Source organism: Crinia signifera, chromosome 12 (genome assembly GCF_055691185.1).
Source record: "Crinia signifera chromosome 12, ASM5569118v1, whole genome shotgun sequence".
In the NCBI taxonomy this organism is placed as follows: Eukaryota; Metazoa; Chordata; class Amphibia; order Anura; family Myobatrachidae; genus Crinia; species Crinia signifera.
Window position 1 is genome coordinate 13,538,632 of NC_139228.1, and position 26,862 is coordinate 13,565,493.

Genomic DNA, 26,862 nt, shown 5'->3' on the forward strand with positions numbered 1-26,862 from the left:
CGGCTTCCGCTTTATTGGGTACCCCTCGTCTGTTGGATGGAGGGGGATGGGGAGAGGTGGATTATCCCCAGAAGATCCAGAGAGCGGTGTCCGCCGATTTAACCAGGACCAAGTGGAGTGGTGGTATCTGCTCACTGAACAGTGTCCTCCTATTTAGTTGCAAGTTTGAATTTTGCCGCTAGATGTTTTGGGAGGCACAGTGTCCACCAGACTGAATGGAAGAAGGTTCCTGGGGGGGAGTAATGTGAGTCCGTGGGTGATAATACACCTGGAACAGATGAGACCAATTCAGGTGTAAGAGTCCACAATTGGGGTCCTGTGGGTGAAGAGCAAACAGTCCAACTGACGCGTTTCACTGCCAACTGCAGCTTTATCAAAGGTGTCTAGCAGTGACTGAAGTATGGGTATATATACCCTCCCTAATGGGCCAATGATTAACATCTGTGTGCACCAAACACAAACATAAATAAACACAATATACATAAAATCACATAGTTTACATAATAAAAAGAGACAGACGTATATTTCCAGGCACATAATCTGCAATAATGCAGAAAATTCCCAAAGGACAATAAAAAACGGAATACTGTAAGAATCAGTGAGGTCACGTGACCGGATCCCATAATGTGTGGAAAACGGCATATAGACGCTATTAAATGGTATTCAGGGAATAATGAGAAGGGGAGCCAGTGGATGAGGCTCATCTAAAATCTTATCGGCGTAAATTTAAGTGAGTTAAATAAAAGAATAAGGGTTTTCTTACCTTTGGAACGCATATGCGTTCCAAAGGACGTTCTAAAATCAGTTCCGCCGTCACACCGGAAGTAGACGGCAGACGGCGGGAACTGAGTAGTGTGGCGTATATTGGGAGGCAGTTTTCTGGCGTACACCGCCTCTCAATACAAAGGTTCCATGTATTTTATAGTTAGTCTGTGAAAGTACTAAACTGATTGGGTGCCGGGATGGTCACATGACTCATCCCGGGTGTACCATTGCCCCTATATGTAGACACGGATGGTTATCTCTGATGTGGGGGCAATGTTATTGAATGGCTAAGTCCTGCTCACGTGACCAAGCTGATACCCATTTCTAGAGATAGCACGCAATAGTTTTCAAGTGACCATTAACATATAAGGATGAATTGTCAGATATCACAGTTATTCTCTTTACAGATGAATATCGTTGCAGGGTGTTTTTATTATTATATGAAGAACGGATACATTTTTATCAAACATGTAACAAGATAAATTGAATAAATGAATTGTAGTTAAAGGAGATAGTTGAAAGATCAACCATACCAATTGTTAGCAAGTTAATAACATGTTGAGAAGTGTATATTGGTAATTCCAAAACATCTAGCGGCAAAATTCAAACTTGCAACTAAATAGGAGGACACTGTTAAGGGAGCAGATACCACCACTCCACTTGGTCCTGGTTAAATCGGCGGACACCGCTCTCTGGATCTTCTGGGGATAATTCATCTCTCCCCATCCCCCTCCATCCAACAGACGAGGGGTACCCAATAAAGCGGAAGCTGATTTCCCTACAAATGGTGCCACAAAACCGCACACCATTGTGAGGATCTTACTGCCACCCAAGTGGAAACCTTGGACATCCAGATCTCCAACCAATTGGTAAAGTGCACTTACCTGTGACTTCACTCACCCCCCCCCCCCCAATCCAGCATCCATTGTTTCCCCCTGGGGTCCCAATTGTACCTAATTCATTCATTGTTTCCTGTGATATGAAGAGCCCTTTTACATGTCAACATTAATTGTTTTTACAGTATATTGTGATTCATCACTTGTTTATTTTATTCAGTAAAAATGATCTATTGTACCAAACTATTGTGTGCCAAACTTTTACTTAGCGCTGCTCACACGCCTAGAGCGTGATTGGTGTTGTTGTTTTTCTTTCAGGTGGGGACTGACTATCCCCCCTTTTGAGCAGCAGCTAACCCTTAGAGGGACAGCTCTCGTCAAGCGCCTGTCTTTTTCCTTGGAGTTATTCCTTGGATATCTTCCCTTTCCATTTTTTGCAAGTCCATCAGGCTGCTGACATGACCTGTTTTTCTAATTTCAATGATAGACTTAGTAGGAGACAGACGTATATTTCTAAGTGGGACCAGCCCCACGAGGTTGTTACTGAGAACAAAGATGGTGAAATAATAGTCCTCTTTGAGAAGCTGGAGGATTTATTGAGAGACGAGACAAAACAGTGGTTGGATAGCACCAACCTCAAAAAAAATGTAGAGAAGAAAATGCTCCCACGTGGGCTACGTCTCCATAAACCCTCCATCTTCCAGCAGGGCTCTGAATACCAGAATAAATGGGATCTAATTCTTGACAATTGTTCCTTCCTACTGATGAACTTGGTGATCGAATATAGGGTCAAAAAGACCAAAGAATTAGAACTGGAAATAGAGAACACGGTACTTGTGGACAATCACGGCTCCCACGATGTGCATCGTATAGCAAAAAATCGCACAGCATCGCATGCGATTGCATTGCATGCGATTTGATCGCATGCGATCGCATTGCATGCAATTTTTAACAGAAAAGCATCCAAATGCATTGAAATTAGTATCAAACCTGTTCAATGGCCCCCAAATGTCATTTTTGAGGCTGTACCACCCCCACTATCAACGCAAACCCGAAGCGTGGCGAGCGCAGCGAGCGTATAAAACAAATAAAAAAACTGAATAGAAACCGAACCGACACATGGTTTATACATGGTTGTCGTATCCTCCACAATTGGTTACCACCTAGGCACAGCGTTAAATAAAGGGCGAGTTACAGGGAAGGTTTGCTCACCTCTGATTAGATTATTGATTAATTTTTCCTTCTAGAACTGTTCTCCGATCCAGAAATCAGCCTGGCTCATACAGATAAAATGCCGGAAGGTGCTGCTATGAACCTGACATGTAACGCCAACACCATGCTGGGATACGCCTTAAATCTGCAGTTTGCTTTCTTCAAAGATGGGGAAAACGTGCAGGACTTCAGTGCGTCGGCTTCATACAGCGTTTCACCAGCTCAGCTGGTGCATTCTGGGGATTATACCTGTGATGTTAGAGATGCCAGCGGCAGTGTGAGGAAGAGGAGTAACGTTTTATATGTACAAATACAAGGTAAGTGTGGAATACTGACATCATGGGCATTATTCAGCGTCCCCCATCTGTCATTCACATAAGCATCAGCCCCAGTGTGTCTATAGTGAGGTTACAGCCAATGCAGCCCTAGGAACCTGCCTGCTGATTTGTGCAGGATCTCGCAGATGTGCGCTGTTCAGAATACAGACCCCTGTGAAAGAGAGGCAGGAGCCCCCACTGGGTACCTTCGACATGCAGGCAACTACATGTACCCAATAGTAATCAGTGGTGGCGCCAGGGACATAAGTAGCATTGTGCTGTGCTGGTTGTTTAGGCTGCAGCCTAGGGCACCAGGACTGTCTCCCCAGTCCACATTTATGGGCATATTTATCACAGTCCGCATCTCAGATGTGGCTGGGTTGTGATTAATTCGTCCAAATCTGTATTGCTACTGTATAACTGAATACATCACAAGGATATATCGATTATCGCATGCAGGGACAGAGGTTCCGAGATACCTGTGACCCTGGGATTCCTCTTCCCACAATTCTCAGGGTATTTTTTGTGAATAATACCATGAGATTGTGACTGCGCATACAGGTTAACTCTCGCACCCCATCCCTCCCACCACCACCACCACCACCACCTTGCTTGTGCTCTGCTGTGACCCCTGGTGCTGTAAGGTGAGATGCCGGCATCACAGCACCATATTACTGCAATGTGCGGCACAGCAGGTGCACAGCAATAAGATGACTGGCTGCCCTCAATAGCTCACATAGCGATTGGCCTCTGTCATCTACACATGGCTGATCACAGAGGCAGAATCTAAGCTCGGCCTTCATAGGCAGCAGGCAGAGAAGCCTGGATAACGCTGTCCCAAGATAGCATTATTATCACAGGGATCCACATGCTCCTTTTTTGCAATTTTTTTTTTTGGTCAATTCAGACAGATCAATAAAAAGAAACAAATTTAAAGGCTACGGGGATTATGAGAATTCTGCCCATTAGTACATAAAGATGATACTAAATAATGTGGCAAGGATGTGACATATTGATAAATAACTTGGTTAGAATATAAAGCCCAATAATAAGCAAAATCATCTTAGCTACTGCAACCAGTAAATACTTCGGACCATACAAGATACTGTATGTATGCCATGATAAATATATACTTATAACTTTCTTCTGTCAAAACTGTTACTTGCATTATAGTTAATTTACCAATAACCTTTTATACTGTATAGATAATTATATGTCAATGTTAATTTGTATCTACTTTTATTTGTCTCCCCCCTGGGAGCCCAGGCGCGTAAATGTGTTATAGCGCACGTAACGCGCTCCTAAAGCTCACCTCTATACCGAGTCTAAGCAGCAGCCATATCAATTATATGTGTTATTTTGGATGCCGAAGTAGGTGAGTTCAAAATCCCCCACCACTCTGTTGAACCCCATCAAATGTATGGGTGTAAGTGTAAGTGTATGGGGCATCAGGCTAATGCTGACGCGTTATATCTCACTGGTCCCTCTGGCTCACTGGGCATGCGCATGATCTCCTGTGCAGCCTGGAGGTGGCGCTGCCCAAGGGCGTAACTACCATAGGTGCAAGGGGTGCAGCTGCTATGGGGCCCAGAGCTGAAGGGGGCCCATCTTTGCTGTCTAAGTATATGTTTTACATACATTTATCACAGTTGCTAAATAGGGGGCCCTTACAAACTTTTGCTATGGGGCCCATGATTATCTAGGTAATCCTCTGGCGCTGCCCCTTCTTCAGTGAACAGGCAAGAAAACTACACCTGCATCATACTTGCCTACTTTTGAAAACTAGTGGGCGTGTCTAGTTCCATATATGGTGAGATTGTGAAAAGAGATTGTGAACGTGGCACCTAGAAGCGTGGCTGTGTACTGCTACATCTGAGAAGAATCTTTTAAAATGACTTATATCCAAATGTAGATGAGCCCCAAAGCAGTTAGTAAGAGCTACTATACTTGGTAAAGTGCTGGGAAATGGTGCTGATGATTCAATGTATCTGTCTCTTATTCCTTTTTCCCCAAATAATTTAACAGTGTAATGTGGGCTAGGTGAAATGAGGGAGATTGCTAGACTAATGAGGGAGAGAGGGAGATTGCTAGTATTTCAGGGAGTCTCCTGCAGAATGCAGGAGGGGAGGTAACTATGACCTGCATACATCTCTTATTTCCTGCATTGCATAGTAAGACCTCTCTCTGTTTATTCTGTAGATAGATCTATCAGCCTCCAGAATGCGATCCGTCTGGCTCTGTCTGCCGGTGTTCTTATAATGCTTTCCTATATATCATTCAGCCACATGGACACAGCAAGACAAGTCGGAGCCTGGTCTGGTAATTCAGAGGAAGGATAATTACAGATGGTGTTACCTGCTGGGACCACAAGAGGTCGCTAGACACAGCAATCTGGAGCACATTGCGACAACATATAACATTACTTATAATTAGCTTTTATATGTTATTGGCTTAATGCATTGCTTACTTGAATAGATTTCTACATTTTAAAATCTTCTTATAGTAATAAGTAGAGACAGGATTATATGCATTTGCATATTTGCATATGCATTTGCATATTTTGCCCATTCTCACTGGTTATTGCATATTTTACCTAAAATCTAGTGATGGTGCATATTTTAGGCCCCGTCCTCTTCCCACCCGCGAGTTACAGCACTGCTTTGCCCTGCTGCTGCTGGCCAGGTAGTGGTAGAGTGTGCATGCTGGGGCAATATGTCCACAGTGTGGGGAACCTTGGATGTACACTGACACTGCTCTAGGCTGCCAATCCATGTTGATAAAAGTCAGTCGGGCGGATGCCATTACGGAGCTCCTGAACCTTTGTCTGCCCCTGGCCTGGGACTTTACACCAAGAGACAGACTTCTGCAGCAGAGGAGGTGGGGGGAAGGGTTGTGACATCATGCGGCGCAGAGGAAATTTCGTGTCACAGTGAATATGCAGCGCAGGGAGGAAGCCTTCCAATGCGCCGCCCTCACACACTATGCTCATATTTGGTCCATCGGCGCTGGAGATGAGGGTCCGTGTAGTTGATGCAAGATGAGCTTTGGACGCTGCAGTATGCTGTAGCAGCCAGAAAGAAAAAAAATCCTGTGTACAGCACTAGACATCTGCAGGTGCTGTGGGCCTATTTTTGAGGTTTATTTGCAACTAATTGTATGCAGATTTTTAAATAAATAAGTTAAAAATTACTTTTTTTTATTATTTAATGTAGCATATTTTAACACTTTTTATGCATATTTTATGTATTTTTCATGCATATTTGCATGCATATTTCAAGCTTTTTATGTTGCATATAATCCTGTCTCTAGTAATAAGTGTTACTGTAATAAGAAAATAAAATGTCCTCTGTACTAGGAATAAAACCATCCCGCTGCTATAGTGTATTTTATTGTTATTTCACTGTGATAGTTATGTACATCATATAGATAGAAGCACTTTACCCGATGTGTGTTTTCCTAATACTATAATGCTAATATGTGACTGTCAGGATTCTGTGTGTGTGTCGCCTCCTATAGAGGTGGGCGGAGAAATGCGTCAGGGTTGGCTCCTCACACGCCAGGAAGGGATTGTAATGTCCTGCAGCCGGCAGTGTTGGCATGTTCCTTTGGGCAAAAACCAGAAGAGTATTCAGTTAAGAATACAATCGGGATCCTATGATGTGAGCTGGTTTCCAATAAGCAGCTGCTAAGGAACAGGGGTAGTCAGTCCCTATAAACAAAACCATATACTGAAAAAACAATATAGCAGCGCTTAATGATCCAGTGACAAATGAAGATAAAAAAATGTATTAGTATACTAATAATAAATAAATCAATCAATGGTGGGTGGCTCAGTCCTCAGTCCTTGGGAAATTACACCTACCTTTACAGCGGTGAAGCAATTCTAGTTAACAGGGTAAAGTGCACCAGGGTAAAGTGTTACCTTTTTGTCCACGACTCCCTGTCCTCTATAATCATTGGATGCTTCGTACCAAACTACCTGAGAGTGTGGCAATTTTTTGGTACTACAAGGCATACCTGAGAGCCCGCACAATCTGCTAGCAGAGTGTCCTGAATTACATCGGGTGCAGCACACATTACATCTGGTGTACCAAGTGGCAAAACTAGAAACGTTGCGCCTCCCTACCTCTTTACCGTAATGCGCATTGCCAGGGGTTACATGCTCTATGCCACAGGGAATGACTTGCTCGTTGCTAGGGGTTACATGCTCGATGCCACTGGGGATTACATGCTCGTTGCTAGGGGTTACATGCTCGATGCCACTGGGGATTACTTGCTCATTGCCAAGGGTTTCTATGCTCACAGTGCTCCCGGAATCTGGAATTTCCAGGTAGAGCTGTACGCACTGCATTCACTCGATGCCATGGGGGATTACATTCTCATTGCCACGGGGGATTGAAATGCTCGTTGCCAAGGGGGATTGCATGCATTGAGCAGCATGGCTCTCATTATGAGATAGTACACTGCTGTGCACAGTCTATTTCTACTTTAGATTCTGACACCGCGGGACCGGGCATTGGGATTGGATGCAGTTAAACAAGATTCGGAACTGAACTATATAGTCAAAATCGATAGCAAAAATTGCACCGTGTGTACACACCTTAAGATTTCTCACCTCCGCCACCCACCAGCACCTTCTGCAGTGCAATAGTAATTAGTCCTAATAACAATATAATATGTATACGAGTTCTTATGATGTCATGCTCTGAAGTGATGTCAGCGCTGTGCAGAGCCGTAACTCTGGGACGCAATGGAGTCATCTGCCACCGGGCTCCAGATCACAAAGGGGCACCTCTCCTCCCCTGCCAGTTTGAATCAGTTCATTGAAAGCTGTTGATATCACTTCTGTGGGTGACTCCCTCATCTATCACATATACCTAACATACATACATACATACATACATACATCATACACGCATGCATACATATATTTATATAAGGGGCTGTGTGTGTGTGTGTGTGGGGCAATATTTATCTTGCCTCTCTGCAACTGGTGCTGTGTGTATAATAACTGTGCCAGTAACTGACTGTACCAAAGCGGCTTTCACTTCTTCTTTTCTATCAACTTGCTTTGTATATGTAAAGATCATTATACATACACTTATGCAACAGGCAACCAACTAAGAAAATAATCTTCTCTCTCTATCTATATATATACTCGGTGATTCATCGTGTCCTCTGGGCGCTCTTCACACCGTCGTAAGGGGCTAAGCCCGCACCCCCCACCCCCAGAGCATCAGGTCTGGCCGCACCCCCCCCCCCCCTGGAGCAGTGGGTCTGTCCACACCCCCCTCCCCCAGAGAGCGGGGGATCTGCCCACAACCCCCCCCCCCTGGAGCAGCGGGTACCCCCCCCCCAGAGCAGCGGGTCTGCGTGCACACCCCCATCGCTGGAGCAGCGGGTATGCCTGCAACTCCCCGGAGCAGTGGGTATGGCCGCACCCCCCCCCCCCTCTGCTGGATCAGCTGCATCGGCAGACCCTCCGCTGCTTAAGGGGGTGTTGGGGGGGGCATTCCCGCCGCTCCGGGAGGGGGGGTACCCACTACTGCGGCGGGTGAGTTGCATACCCGCTGATGATTTGCATGTGTGTGTGTGTGTGCGTTGCGGGCAGACCCGCTTGCAGGGGGGGTGGGTTGTGCGGGTCGATCTGCTTGGAGGTGGTGCGGGTAGACCCGCTCGTGCGGGGGGGGGGGGGGGGATGGTGGTGCGGGCAGACCCACTCGGGGGGGAGGGGGGCGCAGTCAGACCCGCCGCTCACCTGTTGGCTGTAGAGTGTGGTGTATAAAGGTGGATGGTGGGGCGGTGTTTTCAAAGGGGGAGGTGGTGTGAATGCCGCTGGTCTTTTCCCTGGGGGGGGGGGGGGCGGGTTTGTGTATAACGCTGGGGGGGGGGTGTCCTAAAGCAGAAACTATGTGTGTGTATAATGCTGTCAATCACTCTTGTAACCCTACCCAGCGTTATACACACAGGGGATGAATGACAGATATATATATAAACAGTACTGTATTGTCTTTTGCAGCCTTATAGAGACGGTCCTGTAATTCACAGCAATGTCTTTGTATTCTATATACTGTATCTGGATCCCCACACACTATGGAGTTGAGCCTAGGGGACAACTCCTATTGTTACACTATACGGACCACCCAGGAAGGAGGCGTGGAATTACATTAATTCAGCAGTAGCGCCTGACAGTGCTCCATTAATGAACTACATGAAATACTAATTATTCATCCTGGTAATGGAAGTGACCAGGGCCGGATTAAGGTCTGTAGGGGCCCTGTACAACAAAAGGTCTGTGGTCCCCCTGCCCCCACACCGTATGGAGGCAGGTCCCCACCTGGTACCTGGGCAGCATGGTCCGTGCAGCGCTGGGAGGCAGCGGCGGGGTCCCTGTGGTGGATGGGCAGTCAGTGGCGGGGTCTCTGCAGCGGATGGGAACTAGTAGAGCTACTAGTTACCATCTGCCACAGGGACCCAGCCGCTAACTTCCCATCCACGCAGGGACCCCACCACTGACTTCACATCTGCCACAGGGACCCAGCCGCTAACTTCCCATCTACGCAGGGACCCCACCACTGACTTCACATCTGCCACAGGGACCCAGCCGCTAACTTCCCATCCGCCGCAGGGACCCCACCACTGACTTCACATCTGCCACAGGGACCCCCTGCCTGCTCCACGCTGCCCGACCCCACTGCCTGCCACCCACCACCGCCGCAGCAGTGGATTGGCGGGTGTGGGGGCCCCGAATGTGTGGGGCCTCGGGGGGGACCGCCCCTGTTGCCCAGTGGGTTATCCGCCACTGCACATGCGGAATAAAGTCTGCTTCATCTCCATCTTTCCAGGTGGCCCATAAGCTGGGTGCACACTTTGCTGAACTTACCAGCAGCGTCCGATGCAATGAGCAGCTCAGTGATTTATACCCAGACATCCCCTGACTGCTGTTTCCTCTGCAGTTACGGTCACAGAGCCCTTTCTTTACGTTGATTCTCAGTCAAATGTTTGGGGAAGGAACTTTTGGTGCCCAGATATTTCCTGCCCCTTCTTTTTATTCAAATCACATCTAAATGCTAAATATAATAAACATATATAGGAAGTGGCGAGTCCGCAGACTCTGGTGCACATTGACTGGGAGAACATGTCAGTCCTGGCATCCGTCATCCTCATCTGTAAGTACAGAACCTTCATTTCTCTCCTAAGTGACCAGATCAATAAACATCTTCTAGATGGCGGGAAGCTCAGTGATTGGTCAGATTGTGTTGAGATAATCAGATATCAGTGCAGCAGTGCGGTGTGTAACATGTAATACAGCTGACGTGTGTATGATAATGGCACAGACCTACAATGTGATCGTCATGAAATTGTTGGATAAGGTTCTGGGAAACTGGTCAACAACGTCTAGGACAACCACTTATGGTCGACAGTGATTAAGTTGCCACCTAAGAAGGCAAACACAAGCAAAATGTTGACATGAACATCTCTTTTGTGTCTATGTCTACATACGTCGACATGGGCACAGTATAAGAGTACCATGGCATGGTATAGCTCACTGAGCTGGACAAACTTCTATAATCTTACTCTATGTCGAATAGGATGGTAAGAGTTCCTAGTGACCATGGTGGAGGGTGGGGGGAGGCCGAATTGCCACTAATCACTGTATCGCACAGAGTGCTGGGGTATAAGGACATAGTTGGCTGGATGTGGAAGGGCGACCTCTCCCGCAAGTTTGGAAGACTCCCCAAAATGTGGAGATTTGCAGATATTTCAGGACAGTAGCGAAGTATCCCCATAACCCCATCAGTGGCCAGGAGTCCCATCACCAATAACAGGTCACGTGGAATACTCCTAGGAATGAATGTGGCCATGGTGATTGGTCAGTTTGCGGTAGGTCCCACTTTGTCTCTGCACATGTTACATCTGCCCCACCTGCAGTGCAGCATAGTGGTCCCTAGTTGCTTGATTTTTTTGCTCTGTTAAAACAGAAATAACGCATCAATAATTCTATACTTTTGTTATACTCTGTTTTCTCAAATATTGTTATTTATTGCTGCAGGTGGCGTTAGCTTGTTGCATAAGGTACTAGCCACGGCGTATGAGGCCTACCCTTTGCGCTAAGCAGCAGGTGTTTGTTAGAAGCAGCAGCCATTTTGTCCAATCATGACTTGAATAATAACATTATAAAATGGCTGATCATTCAGAACAGTGCTGTAAAAGTGATTTCTTATAGAGAATTGTGTTTGGTTTTAGAAGCTTAAGAATGTGATGTTGACAGTATAATGGAGCAAGGACAGACACCTAGACTCCACAAACATCAATTATATGGGAACAGGGCCACACATGCGTAGACCCCAAGGCCACTAAATCTCTCCCTAAGTAACAAGGACGTTGGGTGTTGGGTTAATTATGACATCATGATTGAAAGCAGAGCTTGCCAATAAGACTCAATGCTTATGAGTAATTAATTAATTAATGTGATTAAGGTTTAAATATCAGAGTTAGAGAAGGAGGAGGGAGGCAGTTGAGGAAGAACAAGCAAGCACGGGGGGCTGGAGGTAACTATGAAGGAGGTTTAATCATGGCTGATCACTGTCCTTGAAAGGTGTCCATTTTGATTTGATTTAGAATTACTGTTTAAGTATTAGCTAGTCAGTTTTATGTTTCTTGTGTTAGTCTGCATTTGCAAATACCTGTAATGAAGCTATTCTTTAAGTAAAGCATTGTCATACCTTTTATAACAAGGTTGTGTTGGTGTGCAATCATTTCAGCGTTGCCGTTATATTTAAAGGTAATAAAGTAAATGTATACAAGTTTGGGTTATCAATCATATCTAATCAATCAAACAAATCTTTGCGCTATCAGCTCTCAGTGAAATTCAGATTTTTCTGGTAAGCCACCATGTGTTTATTGACCTCTAATGGGCCTTAATGAAACCATGATAAATGATACCCATTAATGAACAATTCTACAAATCCCACATAAAGTAGCTGGAGGTACTGTAAAAGGTAACAGCTTATATTAGCTGAGTAATCAAGGGATAAACTATTATGTGGTGGAGAAAGCACTGTAGACCATTATAGACCATCAGCTACAGCCAGATAAGTATAATAAGCCTGGGGAGAGAGGTATGTCCCAGGTGCAGATGGTGGGGAAGTCTCAGCCAGGTCTTCTGAGATCAGGACACCTTACCTACTTCAGAGGAGAAATGCCACACAATCACCTCTATGGGTGCCTTAGCAATGCCATCTCACCAAGGTTCTAATGATGGTATCTGGTCGGTAGGTCAACATGCACAAAATGTCAACACAAGCAAAAATCGACATGGCAATAAATGACACATGATAGGGTTTTTGGTGGAATCCAATTGTCCGAGCATGTGTCGACCATTTCCCAATTTAATTTTTTTTGCTTGTATCAACCACTAGCCTATGTTCACCTTTTACATGTCAACCTGTTGTCTATATTGACCTAGTAAACTGTTTACACCATGCAGCCCATCAGGGATAGCATTTTGGCAACACTAAGTATCATTATTCGTGTATATGAAACGCTTCATGCTGAGGAATGTGGTGACTTTTATTATATGATATTCTCATTTATTTCCATCTTTTCTTTCTTTCAGTGTCCGTTATGCAGACATCCTGTAAGTACATTACAAATATCAAAAGGGAATTGCATCCTGCACAGGACATGAACACATGTGGTTTAATAATTGTATAGAACTAGCAGGGATACGGTCATATTGTCTACAGCATTTAGGTCTACAAGCATTAGGTCTACACCACTAGGTCGACCTGCATTAAGGTCGACCTGCATTTAGGTCGACAGGGTCATTAGGTCGAAAGGGTCATTAGGTCGACTTTTATAAGGTCGACAGGGTCATTAGGTCGACATGGGGAAGTTCGACAGGCAAAAGGTCGACGTGGGGTCATTTGACTGTTTTATGAGTCGACATGTGCCGACAGGCGGTATTTCATGCCCTACCATCCACTAGGGCGTGGTGTGAGAATAAAATAGTGTGCCCGAAGCATGGAGAGTGCAGCGAGCCATGCGAATGGGCGCGGTGCTATGTTGACTGTGTCGACGCTTGAAAAAAAGATTTATTTTTTTTAAAAACAAAAAACCATGTCGACTTTTTCACTGTCGACCTAATGACCCCATCGACCTTATGACCCCGTCAACCTAACACATGTCGACCTAATGACCCTGTCGACCTAATGACCATGTCGACCTTGAATTGAATCTAACACACTGTACTTCTCTTTTCCCGTCTCTCTTTGGATATCTTGTGTGTTTTGCTATAATACTCTAACCGTGATTATCTAACCATCTAACAGCTTATTACCACTAATTAACCCTAGGCTAACGGGTATTATTGTTTATTAGTTCTTTTACCTTGAATCTAATAATTAACAAAATTACAACTATTTAACACACTGGACGTGTCTACAACTGTCCTATTTAAGGGCACAACCTAACCATACACCAACAGTGTATGCTAAACAAATAACACCACCAACTACTACTGTATAGATATAACGCACTAAATATCCAGTAGAATTATTCTGTGCTTATAATCCTAGAAGTATATATTCTCTCATTTTTATGACAAATTGTATATGTTGTGAAGCTATTTAGCCATTATTTTAGATAAAAATTGGAATTAAAAGTTACGTTTTATTACACTCATCATTACTTACATAAAAGTGTGCCTCCACAAGAAATCTCTTCTGTGAACGGCTGCCAACTGCTTGTTGTCAACCGTTTCTCCCTCCTGAGTATACATTACAAATATCTCTTGTTTAGCAACACTTCACTATATGTAAATCCTCTCTCTCTGGTGCTGGCCCTGGTTAGGGGGTTCGGTGTATATATGGGCACATATCTGCAGCTGTGTATTCTATCATTGGTACTGCAGAAAACCCTTCCCCCTGATATTCAGATGAAACGCGTCCCTGGGATTGATGTACCGAGCGTAACACATTCCTGTCAACTTTTTGTGTCTCCTCCCAGAGAGAAGCCTGGGAGATGCTTCTGGAAACTTTGTGGATGGGGCGAGGCTCTCACGTCATTAGTGCCAGCCCCATCATGGCAGAATGCTGTAATTTATGTGTCCATGGGGAGGATGAGGCTAAAATGTCCTGAATTACATCATTTAGCCCCGCCTCCTCCATATAGGGTTATTGCATAAAGGGTCTACAGTCACAAGGTTGATCGCATCTAGGTGGACACCATAGGTTCAGGCTAAGACTCCTCGTTGCGCTCACCACACTTTATTGCTGCCATTAGGAGTCCACGCGGATGGTACATTTTTTTTTTTTATTCTCATGCTGTCTTTTTCCTGTGACGCCCATTGTCAGGCCATCCTTGGTCTTCATGGACTACGACTGAGAACGGTAAAGTGTGCTGAGTGCATTGTTAGAGGAGTGAGGAACCCGCCCTGTAGCATGGGGAGCGAATGGAGTACAAATTGACACAAAAAACCCTAAACATCCATGTCAACATTTTCATGTGCCGACTATTTCCTTTTCGTTCTATTGCTTGTCAACCTTTTCCCCATATCGACCTTATGCATGTTGACCTTTTGGTGTCAACCTAGGCACTTTCAGCCTAATTACTGTGGACCCTATGATTCACACCCCTTCCTGCAGACAGTTCATCATACGGCATAAAATTACTTTGGCACAAACGCTGAGTAATACAAGAAACGCCATTATCAAATAAATTATAAATCCATACAAGTCATTTTTGGACTGTCTAATGGAGGATCCAGCATGGGACTAAATTTCATTGTCCTGGATATATAGATTTTTCTGTGAGTCACACTAATGGCTTGATGTTGGTGGCGCATGGTGTTACCATGGGCCCTAACAATCAGTGCCAATATTCCCATAGGTATAAGAAAAAACTAGAATCTCCTACAGCGCATGTGTCACACAGATTGCACTCACCCAGCATGTGATGCAGAAATGTATTGTAAAAGTTATTGGTGCATCTGTAGGATACTTATCTCTGACCATACTCAGAGAAACTGCATCTACAGTAAAGCATATAAAGTACTGTCCTCTCACGTTTAATACCACATTCTAATTTGTGCTATCTATAGTTAGTTCTGCACATTCATTAAAAAAATACCAGGGTGATATAATGTGGACAGTGAGAATGCCAACGCACGTTTCACAAAAAAAAAAAATTGATAAGGCATGTAATGGGTCCGAAACCTACTTTTTCATCTTAGTATGGCAAATAAATGTACTTTAGAACATCAATACATGTAGGTAGTTATGTCTCATCAAATAAATAGACATCTCACGACACATCAAAAATCAAACCATTGCTATTGATTGGACAGAAACCTCTCCCCTTCATGTTTATTAGCACATTTTGTATTTCACTATCAGAAATAATCTTATTGTTTTTCTAATGTGAGTCACTAAAGGATCACAACTTGGACTCAGCATGGACCAGTCCGCTCTCTTACCCCAACCAGTGACAGCTGTATATTGCTCCCTCTTGCAGTCCCCACCATCTTGGCACACTGTCTCATGGATATGCTGTACCTGTAAAAAATATATCCCAAACCCAAAAGCCTAGGATTGCACAAAAGTGGATAAGAAAATGACCTTATATACTTATATTGTAGTAATAGACTGTATTTTACAATGACTATTAACCCCAACATGCCTTTATCAATTGGCTTATTTTACACTTTAGAGACATTGTCTAAGCTTAGTGCACACTCCTCTCCAGACGTGCGTTTCGCTACAGTCTATTGCCGGATGCTGAAGAGCATGTATTGCACTTCTATTTTTAAATTTTTTTATCTGTTGTTTTGTAATTGTAGGTGACACACTCACACATTTTGTAACATTTACCCCTAACTGGGAAAATGTAAATGAAGGTGATTCAGTGACTTTATCATGTAATGTGATATCTACTGAAGGACTGCAATACTACAACAACTACAACTGGTATAAAAACTACAAAACGATAATCGGAAATGAGCAGAAGTTTACAATTACTGCAGGAAAGAATGACGGTGGGGATTATACGTGCCGGACAGGAACTGGAATCCGTTACCCTGCCAGGCTGTATGTTGTTCCTAATGGTGAGTAACTATATCTTTGTTTCATTATCAGATCACTGCCTGTTTCATCCTATATGAGTGATGTGTGTATATACTACTGTGAAGTACTCTTTGGAGGTTCTAATAGATTCGATCCCTTGCACGTTCGCACAGAGGAGCGATTTTTACAGGGCGCCACAGATCTAAGGCCAGCAGAGACTGACTTAGATCTGTGTCGGTGACCATCGAATGATTTCGCCCCTGCCTATAAACTGCGAATGGATGTTTATACAAAACATCCATTCACATGTGTGTGGGGACATTCGCGGTTGCGTGCCGCAGTCATTCGTGCGGGTGGTGCTTAGATGACCCACAAAGTTGCGAATTTTGCAGATTTGCGTGTCAATCAGAATGAGGGCCTATGTCCCTATCTTTAGAGGCTACTTATATCACACAATGACACCGATACAATTGTCCAAGTAGTGTTATACTACCATTTCTTTCCAATATAAGTAATTTATCTTGTTAACTGATGGCACACCTTCCACCCCATAATATACATATATACTCAGGGGTGGTGCTAACAAACATAAACTCCACCCCTGAGTCCTACCAGCCACACCCCTTAACATTTCTTGCTATGAATTTTTTACTATTAAATGAGCTGAGAATGGCCATTAATACTGACAGTTACACTTCATTCTCATATTAATATTGATCCATTTATTCTTGATTATACTTATCTGTGTTTTCAGTATAATGACACTCTTTTTTAATATACAGTTATTATATACATACATATATATGAAAAATAGAAGTTCAGAGTGCGCCCATATACCCACAGTATAATTGATCATTCAATAAATGCAACTTACGTTGCATTTAAGCCCACACGTTGTTGCACGTTTGACTGTCTTCTGGTCCTGATGAAGGGTTAACTCCAGAAACGCCGTTGACCACCTAGAAGCTAATAAATCACTTTTGCTTTCACAAGTCCCGGAGTGACGCCTCTATTTTGGAAAGTGTACTGGTGGCTGCAACGCCACATAGGAAGGCACCCGGGCAAGCGAAATCATCGATAAGCGAGGAGTGCCGGACATTCACCCCCCTGTGTGTGTGTGTGTGTGTGTATATATATATATATATATATATATATATATGTGTGTGTGTGTGTGTGTGTGTGTGTGTGTGTGTAGATAGGGTTATTAGCCTATGATCCTTAATACTGGAAAACACATTTACTGCATATAAATTCATGCATGGGAACCACTGAACTAGACCACCATTTTCTTACATAAGAATTGGGATGGCTGTCAGTGTGCTGTATGCTATACAACTGTAGGCATTGGGAATGTGTGTAGTGAGTGAGCAGAGTGCTGTACACAGGCAATGGTCAGTCAGGTAGTGCAGCTTAAGCAGGGTGTGTTCTTATTGGCACATGTGAATGTACAGCCATGTGCACCTTTACACTGGTTGTATGCGTGGTGGAAGGAAGGCTGTAGGGTGCCGATGTCTTCTCACAAGGTAGAGGTGCAGGATACTGGAACAGGGTATTAGCAGCGTGAAGTCAGGGGTCTCTGGAGCTAAGAGGAGAAACTCTGACCTAAACCATGCTGCTCATACACAGTGGAAAGATGGCGCCGCACATGCACATGTACATTATCAGCAGCCATCTTGGTTAAGGAATTAGGTTTCCCCTGAGGAACCATTTTGTTGTAGCACACAGTAGGCTCTGTATGTTGCATCATCAGTAATTAGTGGAGAATACGGTCTGTTGGTTAGGTATACTGTACCATTCCCAGTGAGTAACATTCCCAGGCTGGCCCTTCCCAATGTAGTAACATACTGTAGATTTTTAATTTCTGAACTTTTAATGCGCTTGTCATAGGAATAGGAAATGTGGGTCAGATGTACAATAAATGGGAATAGCATCTTCATAAATGTGTCTGTAAGAGCTGCATCTGTGATTTCCTCTTCATTGGCTGAGTGACTAGTAGGACAGTATTATGTGAATGACGCCCTCTCCGGCTATAGGGAATGATGTAAGGACGGTGCACCTATTATCCTATGTGTTACATTGTAGGTTCTGCAGAGAGGCCGGTTGTGACTTTTACTCCTAACTGGAGGAAGATATTAACTGGGGAATCTGTGACTATAACGTGTGACGCTGGATCTGCAGCAGGAGGAACCCAGCAATATGTCTGGTACAGAAACAATGCTGTCATTTATAGAGGAAAACAACAGACTATAACCATTACACATGCACGAACAGCGTGGGGTGAGGATTATCAGTGCTCAGCGGGAAATGGGATCCTAAGTTACCCGGTCAGATTGGATGTTTCTGCATATGGTGAGTTCTCACATTTATTTCATTTACAGTAAAAACAACGCAATCCACTTTTGAGCAGCTCCCCTCTATCTAATGCTGCTTTCACACCGCATAACTGGCTTTGACCCTGTATTTGAAAACGTTTCCAAAAACGGGTCTGCCAGGTAAAACCCCTTCCACACCGCATCTCTTAAACGGTATATTACCGTTTAAGTGCGGTTTTTTTGACACTGGCAGACCAGCTTTTGGAAACTTTCCAAATACAGGGTCAAAGCCGGTCTTCAGCGCGCCCCCCCGCCGCCCCCTCCCCGCCCCCCCCCCGCGGGTTAACACGCACCCCCCCCCCCCCCCCGGGTTAACACCCACCCCTCCTGCATTGAGGGTCCCGGCAGTATGGACGGATGCACTTATGAAACAAAGTGACTTTCGGAAAATGGCTGCCCCATAGGAAAACCTGTTTAAAAAAACTATCTTTCGTATGGGGGCAGGCATTTTCCGAAAGTCACTTTTCTTATAAGAAAAGTGACTTTCGGAAAATGGCTGCCCCCATACGAAAGACAGTTTTTTTAAACAGGTTTTCTGTCCATACTGCCGGGATCCGCAATTACGGAGGTACCGGCTGCACAGGGGGGGTTTCTTAACACATTGCGGGGGGGAAGAGCCGTGGGATGTTAACCCGCACACGGGGGGGGGGGGGCGGCTCCAGTGCTATGAATATTTAATGAGCGCTCATTAAATATTCACTGCGCTGAATTTAGGACCCAGCTCATTGCCTGGGTCCTAAATACCGTTTCAGACCCGATTTTGATGCCAAAATGCAGGGTGGGGGGGGGGGGGGGGTAGAGGGGGGTAGAACTGAGTTCCACCACCTGAAATAGTAGGGGGAACTCAGGGGTAGATGCATGAAGCAGTGATAAGGGAGGAGCAGTGATAAAGTGCCAGATTTATAAAGCTTTAAAAAGTGATAACATGGAGAGTGATAAACCACCAACCAATCAAATCATAACTGCCATGTTACAGGCTGGGTTTGAAAAGTGACAGGTTGGAGCTGATTGGCTGGTTGTTTATCACTCTCCACTTTATCACTTTTTCAAGCTTGATACATCTGGCCTAAAGTGCCTGGTCCTTTATTCCCGACCATTCAGCTCCTAACTGTCCCTTTGTAAACCCAGCCTGTAAATTAAGTCAGGAGCTGATTGGCCGGTGATAAAGTACCAGGCACTGTATCACTTCTCCTCAATTATCACTGCTTCATACATCTACCCCTCAGTTCCACCTCAACCACAGCTCTGCACAGTACTTCACACAGAAAAGCCTGTCCCAGACACTTATGGCATATTTGATGTCATGCCATCATTGTCCCTGAAGCGAAGAAGAGAGGAGAGGAAGCTGCTGGAGGGACAGAGATAGATATGTGTATAAAAGGCATTTAGGGGGAAATTTACTAATATGGATTCGTAAAAAATAGGTGTATTCGTAGGCAGAAATACACCTATTTTTTACACATTTGTATTATCGGGATTTACTATCCCGAAAATACAACAATTCGTATTCCTAAAGATGGCACATTCGTATTTGTATTTACAAATACGAATGTCTACACCATTGATAGGATACGACAGAAATCACCATTCAAAAGAATGGTGGTTCCTGATTTACTGAGCAGCCGTATTGATAATACGGCTGCTAATTGGTGTAAAACAGGCACCAAAATACGACAGGAAAATACACCTTGCTTTCCCTGTCGTATTTAGCAGAAGCCTGCACGGATCAGTCAGATCCGTGCAGGCTTTAGTGTTAAAAAAATAGAAAAATAAATAAATAATAATAAAAAACAGCGTGGGGTCCCCCCCACAGCTGTAACCAGCACCAGGCTGGACAGCCACAAGCCAATAGGAGCCTGTGATCTGGCAGCCGCTCCTGATTGGCTGCCGGACAGCGAGCTCCTATCGGCTCGCGGCTGTCCAGACTAGGGAGAATTGATAATAGTGACGGAGCAGGGCATCCATGGTCACCAGTAGGGATGCCAAGTCGGGATTGAAAAATGCCCATTCCCGGGATTGGCTTCCCTAATATAAAAAACACACCTCGGCCGCCCCGCATATTTACTTACTGATGCGTGGTGCGGCGGGAGCCGGGTGGGTGGGAGAGCAGGGGAGATGGAGCCGGGGGGGGGAGGACGAGCTGGGTTGATGGGGAGCGGGCTGGTCCACTGGTCAGCCTGGTCCGCTGCTGGGCGGGTGGGCGACGGCGGTCTGGACTGTGACTGGGCGGGTGTTCGTGCCGGGGACAGCAATGGAGACATCCTATGTGGCCTGCGCAGCGTGACCTCTGACGTCGGAACGTTGCGCAGAGTTGCGCTGCCCGGGACGGCATTAGCTCAGACGCTGCCCGACATTAGCGCAGTCTAATCCCGAAATCCCGGGATTGGAAACTCCGATCCCAGGATTGAAATCCCGGCGTTTTGGGGGCCAAAACACCACCCTAGGATTGGCCACCCTAGTCATCAGGCTGTTGCTGCTGATCTGTCTATACAGCCGGGCAGTGCACAGACAGCGCTCTCTGCCCGGCTGTCAGTTCTTTAAAAAAAAAAACGGTACATTCGGTACAGGTTGAATTTGCCAGTACAGACTAGATAAAAAAATGGTACTGTAACGGCAAATTCGGTACTGTTGGAGGGTATGCATTATGTGTATAAGCAATACTACTGTGGGCATTATGTATAAGTGACACTTCTGTGTAGCATACATGTACAAGGAGTACTACTGTGTAGGGTAACTTGAATAAGGGGCACTACTGTGTGTTATTATGTGAATAGGTCACTAATATATGGGGTAATATGAAACATCATGCAGTGTAATGTGAATAAGGTTGTGCTACTGTATGGCATAATTTGAATGGGAGGTATTATTGCAAGACCACTGTCCTTTTATAAAGTGTGGGAGGCATGGTACAAATTTCATAGTTTGCAGGCGGTGCTAAAAACTCTGGCCTAATTGGGGAATATGGGGGGGGGGGGGGGTGGTTATGTGTCCCTAAAGAGATACACATAACAGGAAATGGAATAGCGTGCAGAGATGTTCCACCGCTGGCCAAGCGGCTTAATCCTGTGCCTATAGCTCATGTTGGTAGGGGACAACAATACTCAGTCAGTGGTGTGGAGAACGTAGAAGAATTATTACTACTACACTAGTATCTTGGACTCGGGTCACCTCAGTCCCTGCCCTGCCAAAGCCCTGCCTCAGCTCTCTCCAGTCCTACCCCCTTCTCTGCTGTTCTGCCCCCGCTCCATCATGCCCCCCCCCCGCTCCACCCCAACTTCTCTATTTTAACCCATTTAAAGGTTCTATACATGTCCCCCTTTGCCAGACAATAGCTGCATTAGACTGAGATACAAAAACATATCCTGCAATAAAATATAATAATATAATACCCGTATAATAATTTCTGGTTTCAGACTCCATTCTGCAAGCTCCGCCCTATATATATGAAGGTGACTCACTGACGCTGAGATGTCACAGTCGGCCTCCATACAGAGATGAAGAAGAGACCGAGTTCTACACAGATAATGAGTATACGCAGCCCGACAAGCATATGTTATATATCCCAAATCTAACCACAGCTATGACGGGGATATATGGATGTACAAAGAAAGTAGGAGTTTATAGACTAAAAGATGAGACATTTATCTTTATCCAAGGTAAAAACACTAATTTCAGCAATAATACATTTATAGCACATAAGAGATACCAAGATACACATTTTACGGGTTCAATTTAATGAGGCTTCTAAAGATGATGTGATGTTGCCCATCGCAACCAACCAGATTCTGCCTATCACTTTCTAGGATGCAATAGAGAAATAATAGACAGAATCTGAGGAGTCCAGGTCATGCCAGGGAGGCAGAGCAATGCCCCCAGCCTCACCATCGACAGGAAGCACATACAGTGCAGAACATAGCAAGTATGCCACATATGGAACAGAGAGATGGGGAGTGGGTACTCTTTGCCCGGAGCTGATCGAGGGGCCCAATGGGGTCCCGGGTGCCACTACCTCTTCTCCAATTGCAGAGAGCCTGGCACAGAGGGAGAGAACTAACTGTCGCTGCAGCAGCCTCTCTCCCCAGCTCAGCACATATGCTGCTCAGTGCAGTTTGGTGAGCTGGGGAGAGAGACAGCAGCAGCCTGTCCTCTCTCTCCCGGCACAGGTTTGTGATCACCTCCGCACCCTGCAGATTCACAGTCACCTAAACTAAGCAATTTTCCTTCTTTTTTTTTTAGGAGGCTGGCCATGCCAACCTCCTGTTGACCATGCCCCCTCCCACTGACTACACCCCTTGATTTTACTGGGGCCTTTCAGAACTGTTGGCACCCCTACATATGACCCCACAATTGGCCATGCCGCCACTCAAGCACTAGGGCCCCTTTGATGACTCATCAGCCCTGAACATTATGCAACCAAGGACTGTCATTGGATACAGTTGGGTGGGCCCTGATTTGGTTGTGTGAAGGTCTGCTTATCCCAACCTATTCTCAATGGTCAATAGACCATATGTAATCTATTGTCAGTCAAGTTTCTTAGAGCTAGCAGTCTCACAGCGACCATATAACTAAGTCCACATACTGTATATATCATCTCAGACGGATTCTCTGAAATTCGCATTTACTACCTGTCCGTAAGACCAGTACTGCAGCATTGCCCGGCTCCTCTCCACACACTTTTTTTTTACTTTACACAATAATTAATTTACACTGCTGGACCAAGTTCAATTTGGGCTCTAAGTAGGTTTATCCATTGTAATAATTATACAAACTTTGCAGGTAACTTTTCCTCCACAGCACACGGGCTTTCCTCCACAGCAAAACGGGCTTTCCTCCACAGCACACGGGCTTTCCTCCACAGCAAAATGGGCTTTCCTCCACAGCACACGGGCTTTTCCTCCACAGCACATGGGCTGTCCTCCACAGCACACGGGCTTTCCTCCACAGTACATGGGCTTTCCTCCACAGTACATGGGCTTTCCTCCACAGCACACGGTCTTTCCTCCACAGTACATGGGCTTTCCTCCACAGTACATGGGCTTTCCTCCACAGTACATGGGCTTTTCCTCCACAGTACATGGGCTTTTCCTCCACAGTACATGGGCTTTTCCTCCACAGCACATAGGCTTTCCTCCACAGCACATGGGCTTTTCTCCACAGTACACGGGTTTTCCTCTACTGCAGTGGTTCCCAACCCTGGTCCTCAAGTACCCCCAACAGTGCATGTTTTGCAGGTCTCTGCACAGAATCACAGGCAAAATAATTAGCTCCACCTGTGGATCTTTTTATATGTGCCTGAATAATGAGTGCACCTGCCGGGTGACCTGGAAAACGTGCACTGTTGGGGGTACTTGAGGACCAGGGTTGGGAACCACTGCTCTACTGTATATGGGCTTTCCTCCTCAGCTAATTGGCTTTCCTCCATGTTGTGAGCGGACCTGAATAAGGTCCTAAATCTCTTCCAGCTCTGTTTGATGCACCGCAAGTAAAAAATAATCGGTCATCGGTGGCAGAGGGCAATGACATGTCCCTGACCTGTGACATCAGACGTAACCCGACCAGATCTACCACAGAACTGGAATTTGCTTTCTACAGAGATGGGCAGAATGTGCAGGACTTCAGTGCATCCGCTATGTACAGCATTCTGTCAGCGCAGCTGGTGCATTCTGGGAATTATACCTGTGATGTCAGGACTCCCAGTGGCAGTGTGAGGAAGAGGAGTGATGGATTATATGTACAGATACAAGGTGAGTGTGGAATCTGGACCTGTCTACTCTACAGTCTGGCTACATGGGCTTTCCTCCACAGTACATGGGCTTTCCTCCACGGTACATGGGCTTTCCTCCACGGTACATCGGCTTTCCTCCATAGTACATGGGCTTTCCTCCACGGTACATGGGCTTTCCTCCACGGTACATGGGCTTTCCTCCACGGTACATGGGCTTTCCTCTATAGTACATGGCCTTTCCTCTGCTCTACATGGGCTTTCCTCTGCTCTACATGGGCTTTCCTCCACAGTACATGGGCTTTCCTCCACGGTACATAGGCTTTCCTCCACGGTACATGGGCTTTCCTCCACGGTACATGGGCTTTCCTCCATGGTACATGGGCTTTCCTCCACGGTACATGGGCTTTCCTCCACGGTACATGGGCTTTCCTCCACGGTACATGGGCTTTCCTCTATAGTACATGGGCTTTCCTCCACGGTACATGGGCTTTCCTCCACGGTACATGGGCTTTCCTCCACGGTACATGGGCTTTCCTCTATAGTACATGGGCTTTCCTCCACGGTACATGGGCTTTCCTCTATAGTACATGGGCTTTCCTCCACGGTACATGGACTTTCCTCTATAATACATGGGCTTTCCTCCACCGTAAAAGGGCTCTTCTCTATAGTACATGGGCTTTCCTCTATAGTACATGGGCTTTCCTCCACAGTACATGGGCTTTCCTCCATGGTACATGGGCTTTCCTCCACGGTACATGGGCTTTCCTCCATGGTACATGGGTTTTACTCCACGGTACATGTGCTTTCCTCCGCGGAACATGGACTTTCCTCTATAATACATGGGCTTTCCTCTATAGTACATGGGCTTTCCTCCACTGTACATGGGCTCTCCTCTATAGTACATGGGCTTTCCTCCACAGTACATGGGCTCTCCTCTATAGTACATGGGCTTTCCTCCACAGTACATGGGCTCTCCTCTATAGTACATGGGCTTTCCTCTATAGTACATGGGCATTCTTCCACAGTACATTGGCTTTCCTCTGCGGTACATGGACTTTCCTCTATAGTACATGGGCTTTCCTCCACCGTATAAGGGCTCTTCTCCACAGTACATGGGCTCTCCTCTATAGTACATGGGCTTTCCTCTATAGTACATGGGCTTTCCTCTATAGTACTGGGCTTTCCTCTATAGTACATGGGCATTCTTCCTTAGTACATGGGCTTTCCTCTATAGTACATGGGCTTTCCTCTATAGTACTGGGCTTTCCTCTATAGTACATGGGCATTCTTCCTTAGTACATGGGCTTTCCTCTATAGTACATGGGCTTTCTTCCATGATACATGGTCTTTCCTCCATAGTACATGGGCTTTCCTCTATAAAACGTGCATTTAACTCTATAGTACATGGGCTTTAGTCCATTATAAATGCAAGTATACCGTACAATATGTACAACATGCATGTTTGTGTGACATTTGCTGACTATAAATGACCCACACATCGCACTGTACTTTCAGCTCTGTTTGATGCACCACAAGTAAGAAATAATCGGTCATCAGTTATAGAGGGTGATGACATGTCCCTGACTTGTGACATCAGACGTAACCCTGCCAGAGTCACTATGGACCTGGAATTTGCTTTCTACAGAGATGGGCAGAATGTGCAGAACTTCAGTGCATCCCCTACATACAGTGTTCTGTCAGCGCAGCTGGTGCATTCTGGGAATTACACCTGTGATGTCAGGACTCCCAGCAGCAGTGTGAAGAGGAGGAGTGATGGCTTATATGTACAGATACAAGGTGAGTCTGGATTTGGACCGGTCTACTCTGCATTCTGTACCGAAAGTATTACACATATAGTAAGGTAACTGTGACATCCCATGCCTCCCAACTTGTGTCCTGTTTGAATTGGGACCTGTATGGCCGGCCTCTAAAGGGTACGGAGCTGCAATCAAGGTGAAGGTGGCACCAGGTAAATGGGGATGTCCTAGCACCACAATCTCCATTTTTGTCATTTTGGGGGGTGTCCAGTGCTCCCTGAGCAGCTAAGCAGCCCACTGGCTCTCCTCCCCACCATGTACACAGCATCTATTCAGGGATCTCCAGCTGCTCTGCGAAGATCACTGGCTCTTCCATCCTGCACCGCCCCGTCCGCGGGACACCGCAACCCGTGGGTGGGTTAGCGGGACAGCGTTCAATTAGCGGGAGTGTCCCAATGTAATCAGGACAATTGTGCGGTATGAACATCCTATTTCTCCAGTCTCTCATCACATATTCTGGAATATAGGTTCTAAGTAACTTTCCCGGACAATGTGCTAATATCAGTATGTTGTGTCTCTGAGGTCATGTTATATGGTGTCTCTCCTGCTCATCAGTTTCTAAATGTTCGTCATGTCGGGATTGGTTGTTCAATATTTCTGATGTCACCACTGTACTGGGTGTCCTTGGGGTAATTGATTCCCCTGAATGTGAAGTTATACAGCTGGGGGGCTCTGTGGTGAAAACTCATCCTACAAGGTCTTTTTATTTTTACACTTGTACTCAGATAAGTATCATTGCTGCTGAATAAAATAA

General features: G+C 45.4%; 1 protein-coding gene across 1 annotated transcript in view; it reads left to right on the forward strand.

Annotated features, from left to right (window-relative positions):
• Window positions 1-26,862, forward strand: part of LOC146050301 (Fc receptor-like protein 5) — an 81,326-nt gene that overhangs the window by 41,586 nt on the left and 12,878 nt on the right. Inside the window, exons 8-16 of the mRNA XM_083167234.1 lie at window positions 2,849-3,130; window positions 5,330-5,466; window positions 10,224-10,299; window positions 12,750-12,770; window positions 15,972-16,235; window positions 18,277-18,543; window positions 21,980-22,222; window positions 24,029-24,310; window positions 25,807-26,088. Coding sequence (XP_083023360.1) covers window positions 2,849-3,130; window positions 5,330-5,466; window positions 10,224-10,299; window positions 12,750-12,770; window positions 15,972-16,235; window positions 18,277-18,543; window positions 21,980-22,222; window positions 24,029-24,310; window positions 25,807-26,088 — 1,854 coding nt within the window. The remainder of the gene's footprint in view (window positions 1-2,848; window positions 3,131-5,329; window positions 5,467-10,223; window positions 10,300-12,749; window positions 12,771-15,971; window positions 16,236-18,276; window positions 18,544-21,979; window positions 22,223-24,028; window positions 24,311-25,806; window positions 26,089-26,862) is intronic.